General features: G+C 45.7%; 1 protein-coding gene across 1 annotated transcript; it reads right to left on the bottom strand.

Annotated features, from left to right (window-relative positions):
• Positions 1-1,173: 1,173 nt before the first annotated feature.
• Mettl2a (methyltransferase like 2A) lies at positions 1,174-14,806 on the bottom strand. Its single transcript, XM_036196534.1, has 9 exons — positions 14,666-14,806; positions 14,451-14,542; positions 11,931-12,256; positions 10,319-10,368; positions 9,636-9,696; positions 8,853-8,992; positions 7,810-7,916; positions 2,909-2,974; positions 1,174-1,530 (listed from the first exon to the last, which is right to left on the bottom strand). The coding sequence occupies exons 1-9, from the start codon at positions 14,773-14,775 to the stop codon at positions 1,352-1,354; spliced, it is 1,131 nt and encodes a 376-aa protein (XP_036052427.1). The 5' UTR covers positions 14,776-14,806; the 3' UTR covers positions 1,174-1,351.
• Between the last annotated feature and the right edge of the window lie 3,908 nt (positions 14,807-18,714).

The raw sequence follows: 18,714 nt of genomic DNA, 5'->3' as shown, positions 1-18,714 counted from the left end.
TGCATTAGCTGACCATTAGGATTACTTAGCATTTCAAAATTCTATGAAAAACATCCTAAAACAGTTACTTATCAGGTTGCTTCTTCTCTTAAGACTCAGCAGCAAATCCTTATATATCAACTACAACTGCTCCAACAGACACTGGAGTTCCCCAAAACTTGTAATGCATTTTATAGTAACACCCTTTTTGTGTTTATATACAGCATTGTCTCATGCTGTATGTATCTGTGTATGTGCTGAGATAGGATTTCACTATGTAGCCTGGGCTGGCCTTGAACTTAAGGCAATTCTCCTATCTCAGATTCCCATGTGCTGGCTCCAGGGCTTGTGCATGCTAAACATGTGCTCTACCAATGAACCATCTTTTCAATCCTCTGAGACAGTTTCACACTATAGTCCAAGCTAGCCTTGATCTTACAGGGATCCTTATGCCTCAGCGTTCTACCTGTGGGGATTACAGCTGTGAGCCATCATACTTGGCCAATCTTGTTTTTTATTCTTTTTTAAAACAATTTTATTTATTTTTATTTTATATGCATTGGTGTTTTGCCATGGGTGTCTGGCCCCCTGTAACTGGAGCCACAGATAGCTGTGAGCTGCTGGGTGGGTGTGGGAATTGAACCCGGGTCCTATGGGAGAGCAGCCAGTGCTCTTAACTGTTGAGTCATCTCTCTAGTCCCTTGGATTTTTTATTCTTATCTCCTAAAACAAACGTGTTGGCAAACACTTTTAACCTTATCGCCCACGACATAAGGTAGGAGTTCAAGGTCATTTTTGGTTGCAGAGTGAGTTTCTTATACATAAAATTCTAGGTATTAAAAATTTGAATGCCTAGGGCTAGAGAGATGGCTCAGAGGTTAAGAGCACTGGCTGCTCTTCCAGAGGTTCTGAGTTCAATTCCCAGCAACCACATGGTGACTCACAACCGTCTGTAATGGGATCTGGTGCCCTTTTCTGGCCTGCAGTCATACATATAGACAGAACACTGTATACGTGATAAATAAATCTAAAAAAAAAAAAAAAAAAAAAATTGAGGGCTGGGAAAAAGCTCAAGAGTGTTTGCAGCCAGGCCTGAGTTTGAACCCCAGGACCAACATATAGAAGCTGTCCTCTGAATACCACACATTTATCACAGCATTGCCCCACTAAATAATAGTAATAATAATAAAAACATGAACTTGAGAAAGTATGTATTAATGGGTTTCACAATTAAAAACCACAATTGTTAATGTTAATAGAAAGTAATTGTTCCTGGTTTAAGGTCTGAGCTCCTTGGATTCCCAGACTGTCCACCATCAACAAGCTGCCACTTACAGACGTTTCTTTACAAAAGCCCTGAAACATGATGACCTCATGTGTGAGGCGTGGACACTTCTCTGTTGGCACTGGGCAGGAGAGGCTTGCTGTATTTGCACTGAATCCAGACTCGGTACATGGTCAGCTGTTTGCCTCGGTTCACCTGCAAGCGGCGATCCACCAGGTTCTGCACCTTTTCCAGACCCGCAGCAGTGAAGAGCGCATGCAGCTCATCTGGTTTGGAAAGAGCAGATATTTACAGATTTTCCTCTGAAGAAAGGGCAGTTTGCTGATGACTTTCCATGACAACACGGTCAGTGTGCTTTTAAAGAGGCCTCGGCAGCACTTGCTACTCTGTGGTGACGGTTTGGCAACGGCAGGTCCAGGTTTGGGTACCACAGCCCTTGAGGAGGAAGGCTTACAATGGGAGGAGTTTTAAGAGGGCGGAAGCTACAGGATGTGCTTTTGTGCTCATGTGTATGTGGGCGCGTACGTAGGTGGCGGTCAGAGGACACCCTCTCATTAGCCTGGAACCTACCAAGTAGGTTAGAATGGTTTGTTAGCAGGATCCAGGGATCCTCCTGCCTCTCCTTTCCAGTGCTGGGATTATAAGCACATGTCTCCATGGCACTAGCTCAGCCTTTAAAAAAAATTTTATTTTTTATTAATCAATTAATTTCCAGCCCGATCAGTTTCCGCTCCCTTCCTCCTCTCCTCCCAGGGCCTCCCTACTAGTCCAGTTTTAAAAAAAGCCCCCAAGGGCTCTCCAAACACTGTAAAGTTACACGAGGGACTGACTGGGAGATGGCGGGGCAGTTACAGCACTGGCTGCTCTTCCAGAGGATCCAGATCCAATTCCCAGCACCCACACTGACGCTCAGAACATCTGCAACTCTAGTTCCAGGGCCTCCAACACCCTCTTCTGGCCTCTGAGGGCACCAGGCATGCATGTGGTACACAGACATACATGCAGACAAAACAAACACATAAAATAAAAATAAACCTTAAAAAACAAAAAAGCATCAACAATGGGGGTGAAGGAAGCCTGTAACACCAGTAGTTGGCAAGGTGATAGAGGAGGACTGCAAGTTCAAGGTCAGCTTGAGGTACACAGGGAGGCTTGGTTTCAAAAGAGCAACAACCCCCAACACAAAAACTACATGCGAAAGTTGACAGTGCTTTTGCGGACAACTTTCAGTGCTATGTAGGAGAAAGGCTCAGTATGTGTAAGACTGGACAAAGGGCCCAAGAATATTCCTAACGTGCTGGTGGAGGGTGAAGCCTGTGACCAGGCAGACTACAGAGCAGGTCCAGGTCACCTGGAGCCAAGGGACAAGGACTCAGCTGCACAGCTGTACTGCAGCACAGCCTGGTGCAGAGGACAAGGCAGACCAGGCTGGAGACCTGCAAAAGGCAGGTTCCCACGGTGGACAGCACAAATGAAAGGAGAGCAGCTGACTGAGGGTCAGCACGAGCCAGGTGTCGGGGAAAGTGACAGCTCAGGGTGGATAACAGGCAGTGTAGAGGCCAGGGACTTAGAAAGGGCAGGTAACTGTCTACCTGAGCTGGCACACCACCTGTCTTTAGCACGGATAAAGAACATCATCCATACCTTGTGTGAAGAAGTAGACTCTGGTGCCATCACCCCTCACATAGAAATTCCCAGAGAGACACTGACCTGCGTTACACAACAAAGACAGATACATTAGGGGTTGGGGATTTAACTCAGTGGTAGAGCGCTTGCCTAGCAAGCACAAGGCCCTGGGTTCCGTCCTCAGCTCCAAATAAACAAACAAAACAAAACAAAAAAGGATAAAAAGGATAGATACATTAACACACTTGAAAAAAGAGAAAAAAGAAAATGCTTTCTTATTTTTCAAGCTTCTTTATACAGGCTTGTACCTAAATGAGTTTATCTGTACCATGGAGCTGATGGAGTCCAGGGGTGTCAGATTCCCTGAGATTTGTGAGTTATGGAAGTTGTAACCTGCCTGATGTGGGTGCTGGGAACTGAACCCAGGTCCTATGCAGGAGCAATAAGTGCTCTTAACAGCTGACCTCTCTCCAGTCCCTAGAGTACTTTGATTTCATCACTTTAGCAAATGTGCAACAGGCTAAGTGTGGTGGTTCATATTTATAATCCCAGTACTTGGGAGGCTCAGGCAGGATGACTGGCATTGAGTTCCAGGACATCTAGGACAGAGTGAGACCCCATCTCAACTCCCAGCACCTTCCCACCAACACTAGGCATTCAGAAACCCAGATGTGCATTTTGGTGACACACGATACTTCACAGGAACTTGCAATTTCCTACAAAGGCACAGCACTTCAGCAAAGAGCAGCACCATGGGAAAAAAACAAAACTCGAGTATTAGATAATAATATGATTCCTAGCCGAGTTCTAGACTGCCCCACCACGGCAGTCAGCCTAGAAATTCTGTTAAAAGGAAAACAATAATCAATGTAACTGACTCTTAATTAAACTTGCCTGGCTCCCTCTTGTGTCCACAAACACACCTGTGAGAACTCACTGTTTTCATGTAGACAATCCTTCCTTTCTGCTCATCCCTCCAGTCTTACAACCTGCATGCAATTCCTCTATATGTTCTTAACAGTTTACATATAATAACACTTATTTCCTCCCAGTGAACTTTTATTCAAACAATCAGGGTTAAAATAATCATCAACACATTGATTATATCACCTAGAAATACAGACTAGAAACCTCTCTTAAAACCAACTGTGGGAACCACCTTAGAGCTAGCATTTCCGATCCACAGGCATTCCATTTACAAGGTTTTGTTTATACCTACTTTACATCAGCAGAGCTTCTTCAAAGACTGGTGAATTGAATAACTATTAGGGTTTTTTTTGAGACAGGGTTTCTCTGTGTAGCCCTGGCTGTCCTGAAACTTGCTCTGTAGACCAGGCTGGTCTCAAACTCAGATATCTACCTGCCTCTACCTCTAAGAGCTGGGATTAAAGGCGTGTGCCACCACTGCCTGGCTGCAATTTGTATTTTTATCATAAATGGAAGCATCTAGCTCTTTCCTTGAATTGGGCAGCAACAGAGTTGAGAAGAATTATCTTTTTACTTTACTTTTATTTCCATGAACTTTTGTTTATTGGTCATTTACATACACTCTTCTTTGAACTGTTAGTTTTTTGGGTGGGTCATGGATCTTTTCCTTATCAAGTTCATAACAGCCCCTTAACAAACACAAATATTAAGACTTTATCTGTCTTAAACACTGAAAATGTCTTCTCACCTTGCCACCTGCTTACTAACTTGTTTTTTGGTGCTGAGGGCACTGCACATACTAGGAAGGACTCTACTGTGAGCTAAACTCCCAGGCAGGCCCCTCAAACTTAAATCATTCCTGTGTCCTGGGAACAACCAGAGGCTTTAACATGCCCAAGTGTTCTGCTACTGAACTATGTATCTAACCCTCTTGATTTTACTTTCCTTTAACTTCTGATAAGGCCTAGGACTCATGAAACTATTGTCTCTAAACTGTCCAAATGCTAGAATTAAAGACATGCACCACCAAGCCTGATTATGTCTTTGAACTTGTTATGAACTTGAAAATATGTCTTTTCACTTTATGTTTTTCCTTTAAAAATATTATTATTTTACTTTATGTTATGGGTGTTTTTGCTTGCAGTGTGCAGGTACTTCTAAAATTAACTTTGCCCTTGGAGACCAGAACTGGACATCACATCTCTGGGAACTGGAGTTATAGAAAGCTGTGTGCCACCACGTGGGTGCCTGAAACCAAACCTAGGCCCTTTGGAAAGCAGCCAATACTTTTCACCATCGAACCAATTCTCCAGCCCTTTTTCATGTTTAAGAAAAACAACAAAAATTTATTTATTTTTTTGTGCATGTGTGAGCGTATGCCTGACTGTATGTATGTTACCACATGTGTGCAGAAACTTGTAGAGACAAGAAGAAAGCATCTGGCCCCCTGGAACTGCCATGTCAGTGCTGGGGACCAAAACACAGCTCCTCTGCAAGAACAAGTGTTTGTAACTGCTGAGCCATCTCCCCAGCCCTTTTGTTAAAAGACATACTATCAATACATATACTGGGCAAGAACTCAGTGTGTAGCTGAGGAGGGCCTTGAACTTCTGATCTCCATGCTTCTGCATCTCAGGTATTGCTGTGGATATCGCTCTGTGTAAATAAAGTTCTGATTGGCCAGTGGCCAGGCAGGAAGTATAGGCGGGACAAGAGAGAACAGAATTCTGGGAAGTAGAAGGCTGGGGAGGAGACACCGCCAGCTGCCACCATGAAAAGCAACATGTAAAGACACTGGTAAGCCACAAGCCATGTGGCAAAGTATAGACTAACAGAAATGGGTTAATTTAAGATAGAAGAAGTAGATAACAAGAAGCCTGCCACGGCCATACAGTTTGTAAACAATGTAAGTTTCTGTGTGCTTTCTTGGTTGGGTCTGAGCAACTGTGGGACTGGCGGGTAAGAGAGATTTGTCCTGACTGGGCCAGGCAGGAAAACTCTAACTACAAAGTATTGAGATTATAGGTGTACACAGTTCTGCTCAGCTGTTCCGCATTTATTAAAATGATTTATATAATTAAGTGCTTCTAAAATTAACTTTACTAAAGTGGCTGTTATGGTTAAAAGACCATACTACCCAGATTAGACCAACCTCCTCATATTTTCTTTCTCTCTCTTTCTCTTTGAGACAGGTTTTTCTCTGTGTAACCCTGGCTGTCCTGGAACTCGCACTGCAGACCAGGTTGGCCTTGAACTCAGAGATCACCTGCTGAGTGCTGGGAATAAAGGCTGGGGCCACCACCATCCTGCTTATTTTCTTCAAACAAACAAACACAAACCCACCGCCTTTCAGCTAGGCAGTCATGGCACATGGCTTTAATCCCAGCACTTGGGAGGCAGAGGCAGGAGGAGCTCTTTGAGTTCAGGGCCAGTCAGGTCTACACATAGAGAAACCCTGTCTTGAAAAACCAATCAACCAAACAAAACAAACCACCCCCCCCCCCCCCCCCGCCTTCCCTTACTTAAGTGGCAAAGTGTCTTTAGAAAGTAAACTTATTTGAGATTTATTTGTTGCTGAGGACAACCTTGAACTACTGACCCTCCTGCCTCTACTTCCTAAGCACTGGGATGACAGGTGTATACACGCCTGGTTTTATGTCATTTGAGGGATCAAAACAGGGCTATATGTATCTAAGTAGGCACTTGGGCCATCTAGTTTTATGTCAATTTGACACAAGCTATAGATATTTGATAGGAGGGAATCTCAATTAAGAAAATGCCTCCATCCAGCACTCAGGAGGCAGAAGACAGGTGGATCTCTATGAGTTCAAGGCCAGCCTGGGAAGGCACAAAGCTACACAGAGAAACCCTGTCTTGAAAAACAAAACAAAACAAAAAAGAAAAGAAAAGGTAGCACATGCATTTAATCCCATGGATTATCTTAATTTGTGATTGATGGATGAGGGGCCAGCCCATTGTGGGTGGGGCCATCCCTGAATATGTGGTCCTGGGTTCTATAAGGAAGCAGGCTGAGCAAGCCACAAGGAGCAAGCAGCACCTGCCATGGCCTCTGTATCAGCTCCTGCCTCCAAGTTGAGGCCCTGTTTGAGCTCCTGTCCTGACTTCCATGATGAATAGCACTGTGGACATGTTAAGCCAAATAAACTCTTTCCTACCCAACTTGTTTTGTCATGGTGTTTAATAGCAGCAACAGAAACCCTAACCAAGAAAGCGCTCAACCCAATGAGCTACTATGCCTTAGCCCCAAATTATCTTCTCTCTCTCTCTCTAACACACACACACACACCACACACACACACACACACACACACACACACACACACACACACACTATTTTTTGTAGACAGTATGGTACTGTGTAGTCCTGGCTGACTTGGAACTTACTAGATAAACCACCAGCTGGACTTGAACTCAAGAAATCTTCCTGACTCTACCTCCTGAGTGCTTGGATTAAAGTCGTATGCCACCAAGCCTAGCCATATGTATATACTGATTGGGTTTTTAAGACAAGGTTTCTCTGTGTAGCTCTGGTTGTTCTGGAACTCACTTTGTAGATCAAGCTGGCCTTGAACTTACAGAGATCCACCTGCCTCTGCCTCCCAAGTACTGGGACTAAAGGAATGTGCTATCATCAGCTGGCATTTTTATATGTTTAAAAAATTTTCACCTGGGGGGCAGAGCCAGGCGCATCTCTGTGAGTTCGAGGCCAGCCTGGGCTACAGAGTGAGTTCCAGGAAAGGCGCAAAGCTACACAGAGAAACTCTGTCTCGAAACCAAAAGAAAAAAAAAAGTGTATTTTGCTTACGTGTGTATTTTGTACAATATGCATGTCTGGTGCCTGTAGAGACCAGAAGAGAGCATCAGATCCCCTGGAACTGGAGTTAGTTGTTGGTTGAGATATGCCATGGGGTACTGGACATTGAACCTAGGTTTTCTCTAGGAACAGCACTGACCCAGCCCTTCATGTATACCTTTTTTAAACCGAAGCTGAGCCATGTCATAGCGGCCGTAGTCTCGAAGCAGCACCACCCCTCCAGGCTTCAGGAGTCTGCTTAACCTGCTGATAGCTTTCTGCATCCTGCAGTGCAGCAAGGAATGAAACTTAAGTCTCCCTAAGACAGAATTTCCTCCCCTACAGCACAAACCCCAAACCAACACACTTCCTAACTCTGACATCAATACTAAAAGCCAGCCCTGTGTGTCACATGGTGGTGGATATTCCAAGTACTAAATGGGGCTCACTTCCTCCTGGCCCTGTGATTGCCACGCCTGCCATGTGCTCCTATAGCTCTCCAGGAGCCCTGACCACACAGTGTAGGGAATACCCATGACTCAGCTGTCTCAAACTCTTATCAACTATGTCTTTCTGTAAAACGAAAAACTCTCTTTTAGAATTTAAAGCTGCGGGTGTGATGGTACATGCTTGTAAAGCTCTTGGGAGGCTGAGGCAGGAGGAATGAGTCAAAGGAGACAAAGTGTGTTGTGCTCTTAACTGCTGAGCCATCTCTCCAGGCCCCACAAAACATTTCAAAGCCTTACCATACTCCTGTGAGGCCAGAACTTTTTTTTTTTAAAGATTTATTTATTTATTATGTATACAGTGTTCTGCCTACATGTCTGCCTGCAGGCCAGAAGAGGGCACCAGATCTCATTACAGATGGTTGTGAGCCACCATGTGGTTGCAGGCAATTGAACCTTTGGAAGAGCAGACAGAGCTCTTAACCTCTGAGCCATCTCCCCAGCCTGAGGCCAGAACTTTATTGCTAATCCAGAGGAAATTTGGGCTAGCTCAGTTAGGCAACATCATTAGCTCCCAACAGGGAAAGCAGCAGCCAGTCCACAGCCAGCACGCTGCGGTTACAGGCTGAAACAGAAGGTGGATGTCTACAGTCCTGTGGCTTCTTCTGTCCTCAGACGTGAGGAAACCCTTTCTATTTCGGGCATAACTGGAACTTAAGGTCTTCACATTAAAGCGTCTTCTCAGGTAGGCACTGGCTAAGGGCCCAGAACTTACTTGCCTGGAACAATTGCTGAAAGAACAAATATAAGGACGATGACATCAAGACTGTCCTTGGGCACTGGGTAACTTTGGTCTTCATCACACAGATCATGAACAAAGGCGAAACATCGAGAAGGATCATACTCTGGATTTGTCTGTAGAGGTGAAGAGATAAATGGGTCAGAAAGGTGGACACAGCACAAAGAGAAGCTGACCTTGTTTCAGAGGCCTCTACTGTTACTCCCAGCTGAAGAATTTACCTCTAGTCCCCATGAGGAGGTTTTCCAGGGCACCCAGAGTATAAGAATCAGAATCAGTCATGGCGCATGTCTGAAATTCTAGCACTTGAGAAGCAGAGGATCAGGAAGGTTCATACAGCAAGTTCAAGGTCATCATGAGGTACATGAGATAGGACAAAAATGTTTGGAGATGGGGCTGGAGAGATGCCTCAGCAGTTAAGAGCACAGCACACTGCTCTTGCAGAAGAACTGAATCTGATTCCCAGCGCTCATACCAGGCAGCTCACAACTGCCTGTAACTCCAGCTCCAGAGAATCCAATGCCTCTGGTCCCGCTGACATACTCACACATACACATAATTTAAAATTTTTGCATAGATCTAGACGCCCGAGTTCCAGCTAAGGGCCAGAGTCAGCATTCTTGCCTGGCTCTGTATTCCAGGCTGCTTCGCTAACTTTCTAAATTTTCAGGCCACAGTAACAGAGTTAATGAACTGAGTTTTAGAAGACCCTCTTTCCCTTTAATTAGTGGAGATTACTGCAGGAGTCACTGTACTTACCTTGACCAGTTCAACAGCAGTGGCAGAAAAATCACAGCAGTACACAAAGAGGTTTGGGTTACTGAGACAGGCAGAAAAAAAAAACAATAATTAGGACACAAACTGGATTATGTCCGTTTGCTTTGTAGAGAAGCAAAGTCAAAGACAAAGAATACCATTCATCCAATGCCCCTATCAGTCACAACACCCAGCATGCTGGTTAAAATTCTGTGATCTTGTTTTAGGTCCTGTGGATATGGCTAATACTAAGTTCAAACCATCAGTAAGAAACCTTGTCACTTCTAAGCAAATATCACATCAAGAAGTGGGTTCCAGTAATCTTACTTAAATGGCACAGCCACAGTGGTTAAAGGTGCTTGCTGCACAATCATGAAGACTAGATAGAGTTCAGGTCCCAGCACCTACACAATTACAGACAGGTTAAAACACTCTCATTTGAAGAGTTACTGGGACTATGACATCAATTGCTCCTCAAGAGCTCAGAGAAACAACATCTTCTGGCCCCTCAGAGGAAGGCATCACAGATTAGCACTGCAGCTGTGCTAACTCTAATTTCACTGGACATTAAACTAAACCCACCCCTAAGTGGGTAACAGACATCTAAATCCCACATAGCTCATGCTTCCAGGAGCAAACTCTCACTTTTCCTCTTTGCTGTCATGCAAATCTGACAATATACTTACTTGTTAGTTTGTAAAATTGGAAAGACTGTATTTCCTACACCACAACCAACCTGCAGACAGAAACAAACCATTAGTCCCAAAAGTTGTTCATTAAACCCTTCCCACCTTCTTCTTTTTTAAAGAGTCCAGGCTGGTCTATCACTTATGGTTTTTCTGCCCCAGCCTCCCAAGTGCTGGGATTTTAAGAACTGTACTAGTGCCAGGCGGTGGTGGCACACACCTTTAATACCAGCACTTAGGAGGCAGAGGCAGGTGGATCTCTGTGAGTTCCAGGAAAAGCCACACAGAGAAACCCTGTCTCAAAAAACCAACACAAGAACTGTACTAGAAGAAGTATAGCGACCAGAACTAAAAAGGACCCATGGCAACTCCTTATCCCTCATGGATTATAATTACAGAGGACAGTAAAAGGCAAGAACACAGGCTTTCACTGGCTGAAGAAAGCTGGTCTAAAAAAAGGGCATGGGTTAGTTTTTACTTTCTGAGTTCTAGCAGAAGGCCCTACAGGTAACTATTTCCCTAAGGAACTTCACTACACTATCATTAGAAAGATGGGCTGCAGGGTCTCTGTGACCTCCATGGCCAGCAGAGACAATCTGGGAAGCGAGAAGCCAGTTCAGTTCAACACCACTAACTTTGGGAGTCTGACCCTGAGTGGTTTATTTTAGGCATATTTCAGCACAGCACAACTGGGTGGAAACTTTCCTGGTGACAATCCCACATGCACAATAAAGCATATATAAATCTCTTTGAAAAACAAAGTAAGCTAAAGAAAGATCCAACATGAGTACATTGAAACTCTTCGTAAAGTACTCACGACACATTAAAGATAAATTCTATAGTGAGAAAAACGAGCTCACGATATGGGTCAGGGGAGGCTCAGCGGTGGTCACCATGCTATTAACTACTTCTGCTCCCAGCCTTCTGGGCAGGTAACAGGTACTGCATTCCTTCCCTTGAAGGAACAACCCCGAATGCCAACATTCCAGGTTCCTCGAGTGCTTATCTGTGAGCATAAGGACCCCTTTGCCTCCACAATAGGCTGGGTTGAAATATTTGCATAGTAACACTGTGAAAATACAGTGCTTTCCGCAGCAATAAAAACTGTAAACATTTACCAGAGGGCTATGTGGCAGACATACTTCTTGGCCATTTTACATATACCACCTCTAAGTTCCTTACACCTACAAGACCAAGAGGCTCCCAATCCTCTAGGTGGGACATGTGCTATGGGATATCTCACAGGAGGTAGGTACTAAGGATTAGCTAAGTGGTGAAGAGCTTGCCTGTTTGAGGACTTGGGTTCAATTGCCAGCATGCCCCATGGCATTAGACTTAATTCTACCTTTTACTAGCTGTAGATTCAGCTTCCAGTGAAGTTGGTAGACACTATTTGTGCACTTCCCTTATAGTACCTGCCTAGGCATTTTCCCAGTTTAAAAAAAAGGAGAAACAATAAATAAATGAACATGGAGATGATTCCAGGCTGACATGAAGCTCAAATCTAGCCTGCTTCATCAGAAAGACGCCAATCTGAGTTATCCTTTCTAGTCTTACTTTGCATGTAAAATGGCCACCCTCACTAACTCCATTATTAGGAAAATACAGTTACCTCAAGTATTCGGTAGGTGGCTGAGGATCCAGGAAATTCATCAGCACACATTTCTAGGTGCCCGAGCTTCTGAATTACAGTCTCTTCCACAGGAGGTGGCTGAGAATGCCTGTGCTGCTCTGTTGTCAAGCCAGGCCCATCCTCGCTGCTTCCGCATTTAGAGACCTCACTCTTCTGCCTCTCCAAGGGTAAACCCGTCAGGTGATTGTGGCTAGGTGCCAGTTCAGGGAATTCAGTAAAAAGCCAGTGTCTATCCTTGAAAAATCCATTTTCATGAATTTTGTAGAAGTCATTCCAGTATCTATGGGCATTGACTTCATAATCAACTGTAAATATTATTTAAGAAAGAATTTTAAGAATCAGTCTCAAATGTTTTATTTATATCTAATGTCAATTGTCCTTTATCAAACGTCATTTTATCCTAAAAGTATCCTTAAGAATCAGTCTTGCCAGGTGGTGGTGGAACATGCTTTTAATCCCAGCACTCGGGAGGCAGAGGCAGGGGTACCTCTGGGAGTTTGAGGCCAGCCTGGTCTACAGAGCGAGTTCCAGAACAGTCAGGGCTACACAGAGAAACCCTGTCTTAAAAACAAAGAGTCAATCTTAGAACTGAACACCTTCTTAGGTAATTGTCTTGTTACCCATCTAGCATACATTAATGCCACTCACTTTTCATTCCCAAGGGTTCCCAGCTTTTGGTAGAACACAGGGAGTTCAGCTACCTATCATTTTCCTTCTACACTTTTGGATGCCCTCCACTACAGGAATATTGTGAAATTAAGCAAACACCTAGCAACACACACACACACACACACACACACACACACACACACACACATCTAATTGCTTTTGGTTTCAAGGTTCTATTTGTCAGGGATAAACAGATCCTTTGGTATATGCGGTAATTATTTCCCCTTGTAAATTTCTTTAAATTTTATTTATTTATTTATTTATTTATTGTTTTTTGAGACAGGGTTTCTCTGTGTAGTTTTGTGCCTTTCCTGGAACTCACTCTGTAGACCAGGCTGACCTTGAACTCACAGAGATCCGCCTGCCTCTGCCTCCTGAGTGCTGGGATTGAAGGCTTGCGCCACCACCACCTGGCATAAATTTTTTATTTATAAACTGTCTCAGGTTCTTTGGACGTTCATATAAATTCAATGCATATCATCCATGCAACTCTTTGGAAGGTATGTTCTTGCTTTAGAGTGTGGAGGCCAGGAACAAATCAAGATTATTAATGAACACTAGAAATGGAAAACAGCTAAAAGGAAACTAGATAATGCAAAGCTCCTTTCCTGAAATAAGTCCCAATGAGCTGGAGGAGAGACTAGTACTAAGTGCGGGCTGTTTCTTGGCTTTTTGCCAACATGAAAACCCTGACTTGAATGAATGAAAGAATAAAAATCTAAGAAATGAGATTCTACCACTGACTGCTTACCTCTAGGCAAAGCACTTAATGCCCTGTGGTCCAAGTGTAATTTTTTTTTTTTTTTTTTGAAGACAAGATCACCCTGTTGCCCAGGATGGCCTCCAATTCAGTGATCCTCCTGCCTCAGCCTCCCACGCAGCTGAGTCTATAGGTATGCACTTGGCTAACCGGTTCTTTAACTGTAAAAAGAGGATATCGGGCTATGTGATTTTCAAAATCCCTTTCAGCTCTGTGTATCTAGTCTTTGTCAAACAAGGCAGAGTGCCTATTTTGCAACTGGCATATTTATTTTTGACACAGGACTCATGTAGCCCAGGCTGGATTGGAACTCTACATAGCAAGGATGATCTTGACCCGACTGGTCCTCTGGCCTCTACCTCGCTAGAAATACCACTTCTACATCCTAGGAGGTACATGCCTGGTCTGTACTGGGACCTTACTACTACACAGAAACTCTTTCAGTTTTACTTTCAAATGTCTCTTAGAAATAGAGGCAACCAGTTTTAATTTTAGACATACTTTATAATGAAATTATTCTTGTCTTCAAAGGAAGGGCCTCTTTTTCTTTGACCAGATTCATTTCCACTCCACTACACTCATCCTTCTTTGTCAGAAGTCCCAAATCCCCAAACTTGTCACCTCAGGAAAAGGTGTATCCGCCACTAATCCTCTCCTCCAACAGTATTTACGGTCTGACCACCTCAATCTAACTCTAATGGAAACTCCCCAGCAGAATGTCAACTGCAGAAGCTACACTCAACTGAACGAAAGACTGTGTGGTTGCCACAGGCCAGCCATATCAACATGATCTAAAAACGTAGACACTAGAAAATAAAACAAGAATGGTTCACCTCCGAAAACAAACCGCAAAGACCTAGAAAACCCAACCCCAAGGCCCACCAAGATTTTCTTAGAAAGCAGCCCCTTTGCCTCCTTGCTCGTCCCCTCCCGGTCCGGTTCTATGCCGGAGTTCTTCATCAGGCCAGTAGTAACAAGAGGTCCTGGTGGCCGCACTTCCTCTTTCCTCTCCAGGAGACGCGTCCTGCACTGCCGGCTGTGGATACCACCGAGGGAAAAACCGAGCGCACCTTGCTTCTCCGGGCTCACCCGCTGGGAACTGTTCTCCTGCACTTTCCTCTCCGCCGCCGCGGCTTGCTCCTCTGACCACTCCACATTATCCCTGTGGAAACCAAACGGGCAGCTTAGAGCCCCCCTATGCGGGCTGCGGCCAGGGTGAGTCGCTGGCCCGGGAACGTCTGTCCCCGAGAGGCGAGAGCCGGCCTCCGAGGGGCAGGGCAGTTACCAGGCATTGTAGTGGAAGACGCGCGCCGGGTCGCTCAGGAACCGGTTCCCGAACTGCCGTCTTTTCCCGTCCTGGGTCTCCGGCACGCCTTCAGAGGAGGACGCCGCCATGACACCGGAGACGGAAGCGCCTTCTTTTCCATAACGCGAGGACTTCCTGTGGGCTACGCCCCCCTCCGGAAGCAGCGGTGTCTGCGCGGGAAAAGCGGGAGGCGGGGCGGGGCGAGTCGCGGGGCGGGGCGAGTCGCGGGGCGGGGCGAGTCGCGGGGCGGGGCGAGTCGCGGGGCGGGGCGAGTCGCGGGGCGGGGCGAGTCGCGGGGCGGGGCGAGTCGCGGGGCGGGGCGAGTCGCGGGGCGGGGCGAGTCGCGGGGCGGGGCGAGTCGCGGGGCGGGGCGAGTCGCGGGGCGGGGCGAGTCGCGGGGCGGGGCGAGTCGCGGGGCGGTCGCGGGGGCGAGTCGCGGGGCGGGCGAGTCGCGGGGCGGGGCGAGTCGCGGGGCGGGGCGAGTCCGGGGCGGGGCGATCGCGGGCGGGCGAGTCGCGGGGCGGGGCGAGTCGCGGGGCGGGGCGAGTCGCGGGGCGGGGCGAGTCGCGGGGCGTTTGACGAAAGCCCTCGCCTAGGAGCTAGGGAGCCAGAGAACGGAGTTGGCCGGATTCCAGGAGTCGTTCGGTGCAGACGGTGGTGGACGTGCAGGACCGGGAGGAAGTGAGAGCCCGTCCACTTGAGCCCGGTTCAGGGCTGGAACCCCAGCAAGCACCCCCAGTTTCCCTCCAGGAAAGCCTTGACAGTGAGGAGACGGTAGCAGACTCACTGGTGCTGACAGCCAGCAAGACCACAGTGGGCCCGGAGGCAAGGCGTGTGTGCGTAGTGGGTTCTGAGAGCATGGACGTGGTCACTTTTTTTTTTTTTTTTTTTTTTTAATGGAGCTGAGGACCGAACCCAGGGCCTTGCGCTTGCTAGGCAAATGTTCTACTGCTGAGCTAAATCCCCAACCCCATGGTCACGTTTAAAAGGAATATATACATGACCATACCTTTTAGAAAAGCCAGGCTTAATTGGCACAATAAAGATTGTAATACATGCATACACATAGTTTGTAATATGTATACAATATTCAACTCATTTAAATGTATAATATACATTATACGTTTATATATTATACATATCTGGATCAATGTTTTTAATCTAATGGTAGATTATGGCATATAGCCTATAATTGTTCATTTTCAGGCTTATATTTCTATTTAAAATTTTCCCCTTTATGTGACTGGGTTTTTTTGCCTGCATGTATGTCAGCACACCACATACATGCAATGCCAGTGTGCTACATGCGTGCAACGCCCGTGGAGGCCAGAAGAGGGTACTGGATCCCCTGGAACTGGTGTTAGAGATGCTTGTGAATCACCATGTGGGTGCTGGGATTCAAACCCTAGGTCCTCTCGAAGAGCAGCAAGTGCCCTTAACCACTGAACCATCTCTCTGGCCTCTATCATTTTTTATTCTTAAATTATTACATTGGGGGGGGGCTTTCCTGAAACTCTGTAGACCAGGCTGGCCTCGAACTCAGGTCTTCCTGCCTCTGCCTCCCTGAGCTGGGGTTAAAGGCATGCACCACCATGCCTAGCTACAATTTAATTTTTTTCTTGTTTGCTTGTTTTGAGGCAGAGTCTCTACCCCAGGATCACCCAGAATTTACTTTGTAGCCCAGGCTGGCCTTTAAATCATGATGGTCTTACTGTCTCAGTGCTGGGATGGTTTTTGCAAATAATTTATTTTAAAGGTTTTGTACACACACACACACACACACACACACACATTGTAGGTTGGGCACATTCCTCTGTAGCCTTCTACCCTCCCTTTTCTTGGTCCTCCTCACTCCCTTTAGTCTCCTTTGATTCTACTTCACGCCATATATCCATACAGGAACAAATTGACCCTGAAAAGACTCTCGTAGGCCAGGCAGTGGTGGCACACGCCTGTAATCCCAGCACTAGGGAGGCAAAGGCAGGTGGATCTCTGAGTTCGAGGCCAGCCTGGTCTACAGAGCTAGCTAGTCTAGGATAGGCTCCAAAGCTACAGAGAAACCCTGTCCAAAAAAAAGAAAGAAAAGACTCTTGTAGGAAGCGTGGTGTCAATATGTCAGTGTGTTGGCTGAGGAGAGTCCGAGTGCTGGCTACTTGGAGAGAAGGAAGGAGATTTTAGTCAGCAGAGGTGGACACAGCCCAGGACATTCCACCCCAGATTCTATGAATGAAGGGCACAGTGAGGACCACAGTCTTCCCATTGAAGACATGGGACATGCTCTAAGCCCTTCCTAATCATGAAGATAAAGACATGAGAATAAAAAGGCAGTCAAGAGCTGGGCGGTGGTGGCACATGCCTTTAATCCCAGCACTCAGGAGGCAGAGGCAGGCGGATCTCTGTGAGTTCGAGGCCAGCCTGGGCTACCAAGTGAGTTCCAGGAAAAAGGCGCAAAGCTATAGAGAGAAACCCTGTCTTGGAAAAAAAAAAAAAAAGACAGTCAAGGACATTTATTTTATTTATTTTTATTAGTGTGCGTGTGCGTGTGTGTGTGTGTGTGTGTGTGTGTGTGTGTGTGTGTGTGTGTGTGTGTGTGTGTGTGTGTGAGAGAGAGAGAGAGAGAGAGAGAGAGAGAGAGAGAGAGAGAGAGAGAGAGAGAGAGAGAGAGGAAAAGAGGGAGGGAGAGAGAGAACATGATCGAGTGAGCATGTGGAGGTCAGAGAACAGCTAGCTGGAGGTTGTTTTCTCTTTCCACCATGTGAGTACTGGGGATTAAACTCGGTCGTCAGGCTGAGCATGTGTCTTCAAACAGAACATGTGTTCTGTTTGAAGACAAAAATACATCATTCAATCACATAGCATCTTGAAAGACTCTGAACAGGAACCCATTTCCAAAGAGCAAGGACAATGTTCAAGGCTGGCTGTGTGTAGATAGTTGACTTCATACTTACAAAGATCATTTTTATTACATTTGTTTAGTGTATGTGCACATATGATCGAGTGAGCATGTGGAGATCAGTGACAACTTGCTGGAGTGGGCTCTCTTCTGGGGGTCTAATTCAGGTCCTTAGGCTTGGTGGCAAGCAGCTTTACCTGCTGAGCCATCTTACCAGCCCGATTATATTTATTTATTATTGTTATTTTTGTTTTTTGAGACAGGGTCTATATAATTCTACCTGGCCTCAAGCTTGCTATGCAGTTCAGGCTGGCCTCAAACTCTGAGATCTGCCTGTCTCTACCTCTCAAGTACTGGAATTAAAGGTATCCACCACCACATCCAGCTACATTTATTTATTTTTTTATGTCATGCTCTTCAAGAGCCAAAAAACTTCATTAAAAACTGTTAGTGATCACATTCAACAATCACACTATATAAATTTTGTGAGTGCAGAAAGCTCATTGTCCTTTTACTTGTTCCAGTAAGTGAGCCATTTGAAACCTGTGGCTGTTGGTGTGTGTGTGTGTGTGTGTGTGTGTGTGTGTGTGTGTGTGTGTATAGGTCAGAGGGATATCAGATCACCTTGAGCTGGAGTTATAGGCAGTTGTGAGCTGCCTGGATGGGTGATGGGAATCAAACTCAGGTCTTCTTGCAAGAACATGTGCTCTTAAGCACTGAGCCATCTCTCCAGCCTTCTAAATTAGTTTACACATTATATTTTGTTGGCCTGTATAACATATTTTTCTTCAGTGTTTGAAAATCTCTTTGTTTCTTTTTTTTTTTTTTTTTCAAGACAAGGTTTCTCTGTGTAGCCCTGCCTGTCCTGTAGTCCAGGCTGGCCCCAAACTCAGAGATCTCTGTTCCCAAGTGCTGGGATTAAAGGCCTGTGTCACCATGGCCAGGCTCATCTAACATTTTTTGAAAGGCGTTTGGAAGATGTGGCTGCAAGGTTTCTGCCTGTGGTCAGAATACATTGAGAATTTTGTTTCAGAAGAGCCAGGGGCCTTTTGAGGGAGAGCAAAGAGCACCCCCTTATTCAGTGGATGCATTCAATACTTGCAAAGGCCAAGGGCAATTCAGGAGAAGTTGTCCT

The sequence above is a fragment of the Onychomys torridus genome, chromosome 8, assembly GCF_903995425.1.
Source record: "Onychomys torridus chromosome 8, mOncTor1.1, whole genome shotgun sequence".
Classification (NCBI taxonomy): Eukaryota; Metazoa; Chordata; class Mammalia; order Rodentia; family Cricetidae; genus Onychomys; species Onychomys torridus.
Note: the sequence above shows the minus strand (reverse complement) of the source record. Positions and strands in the feature narration are given on the sequence as shown.

Coding starts and splice junctions, on each gene's coding strand:
- Mettl2a (XM_036196534.1), bottom strand. CDS start 14,775: ATGGCGGCGTCCTCCTCTGAAGGCGTGCCGGAGACCCAGGACGGGAAA. Junction 9,697..10,318: donor CCAATTTTACAAACTAACAA/GTAAGTATATTG, acceptor TGCCTGTCTCAG/TAACCCAAACCTCTTTGTGT. Junction 7,917..8,852: donor TCAGCAATTGTTCCAGGCAA/GTAAGTTCTGGG, acceptor GCTGCACTGCAG/GATGCAGAAAGCTATCAGCA.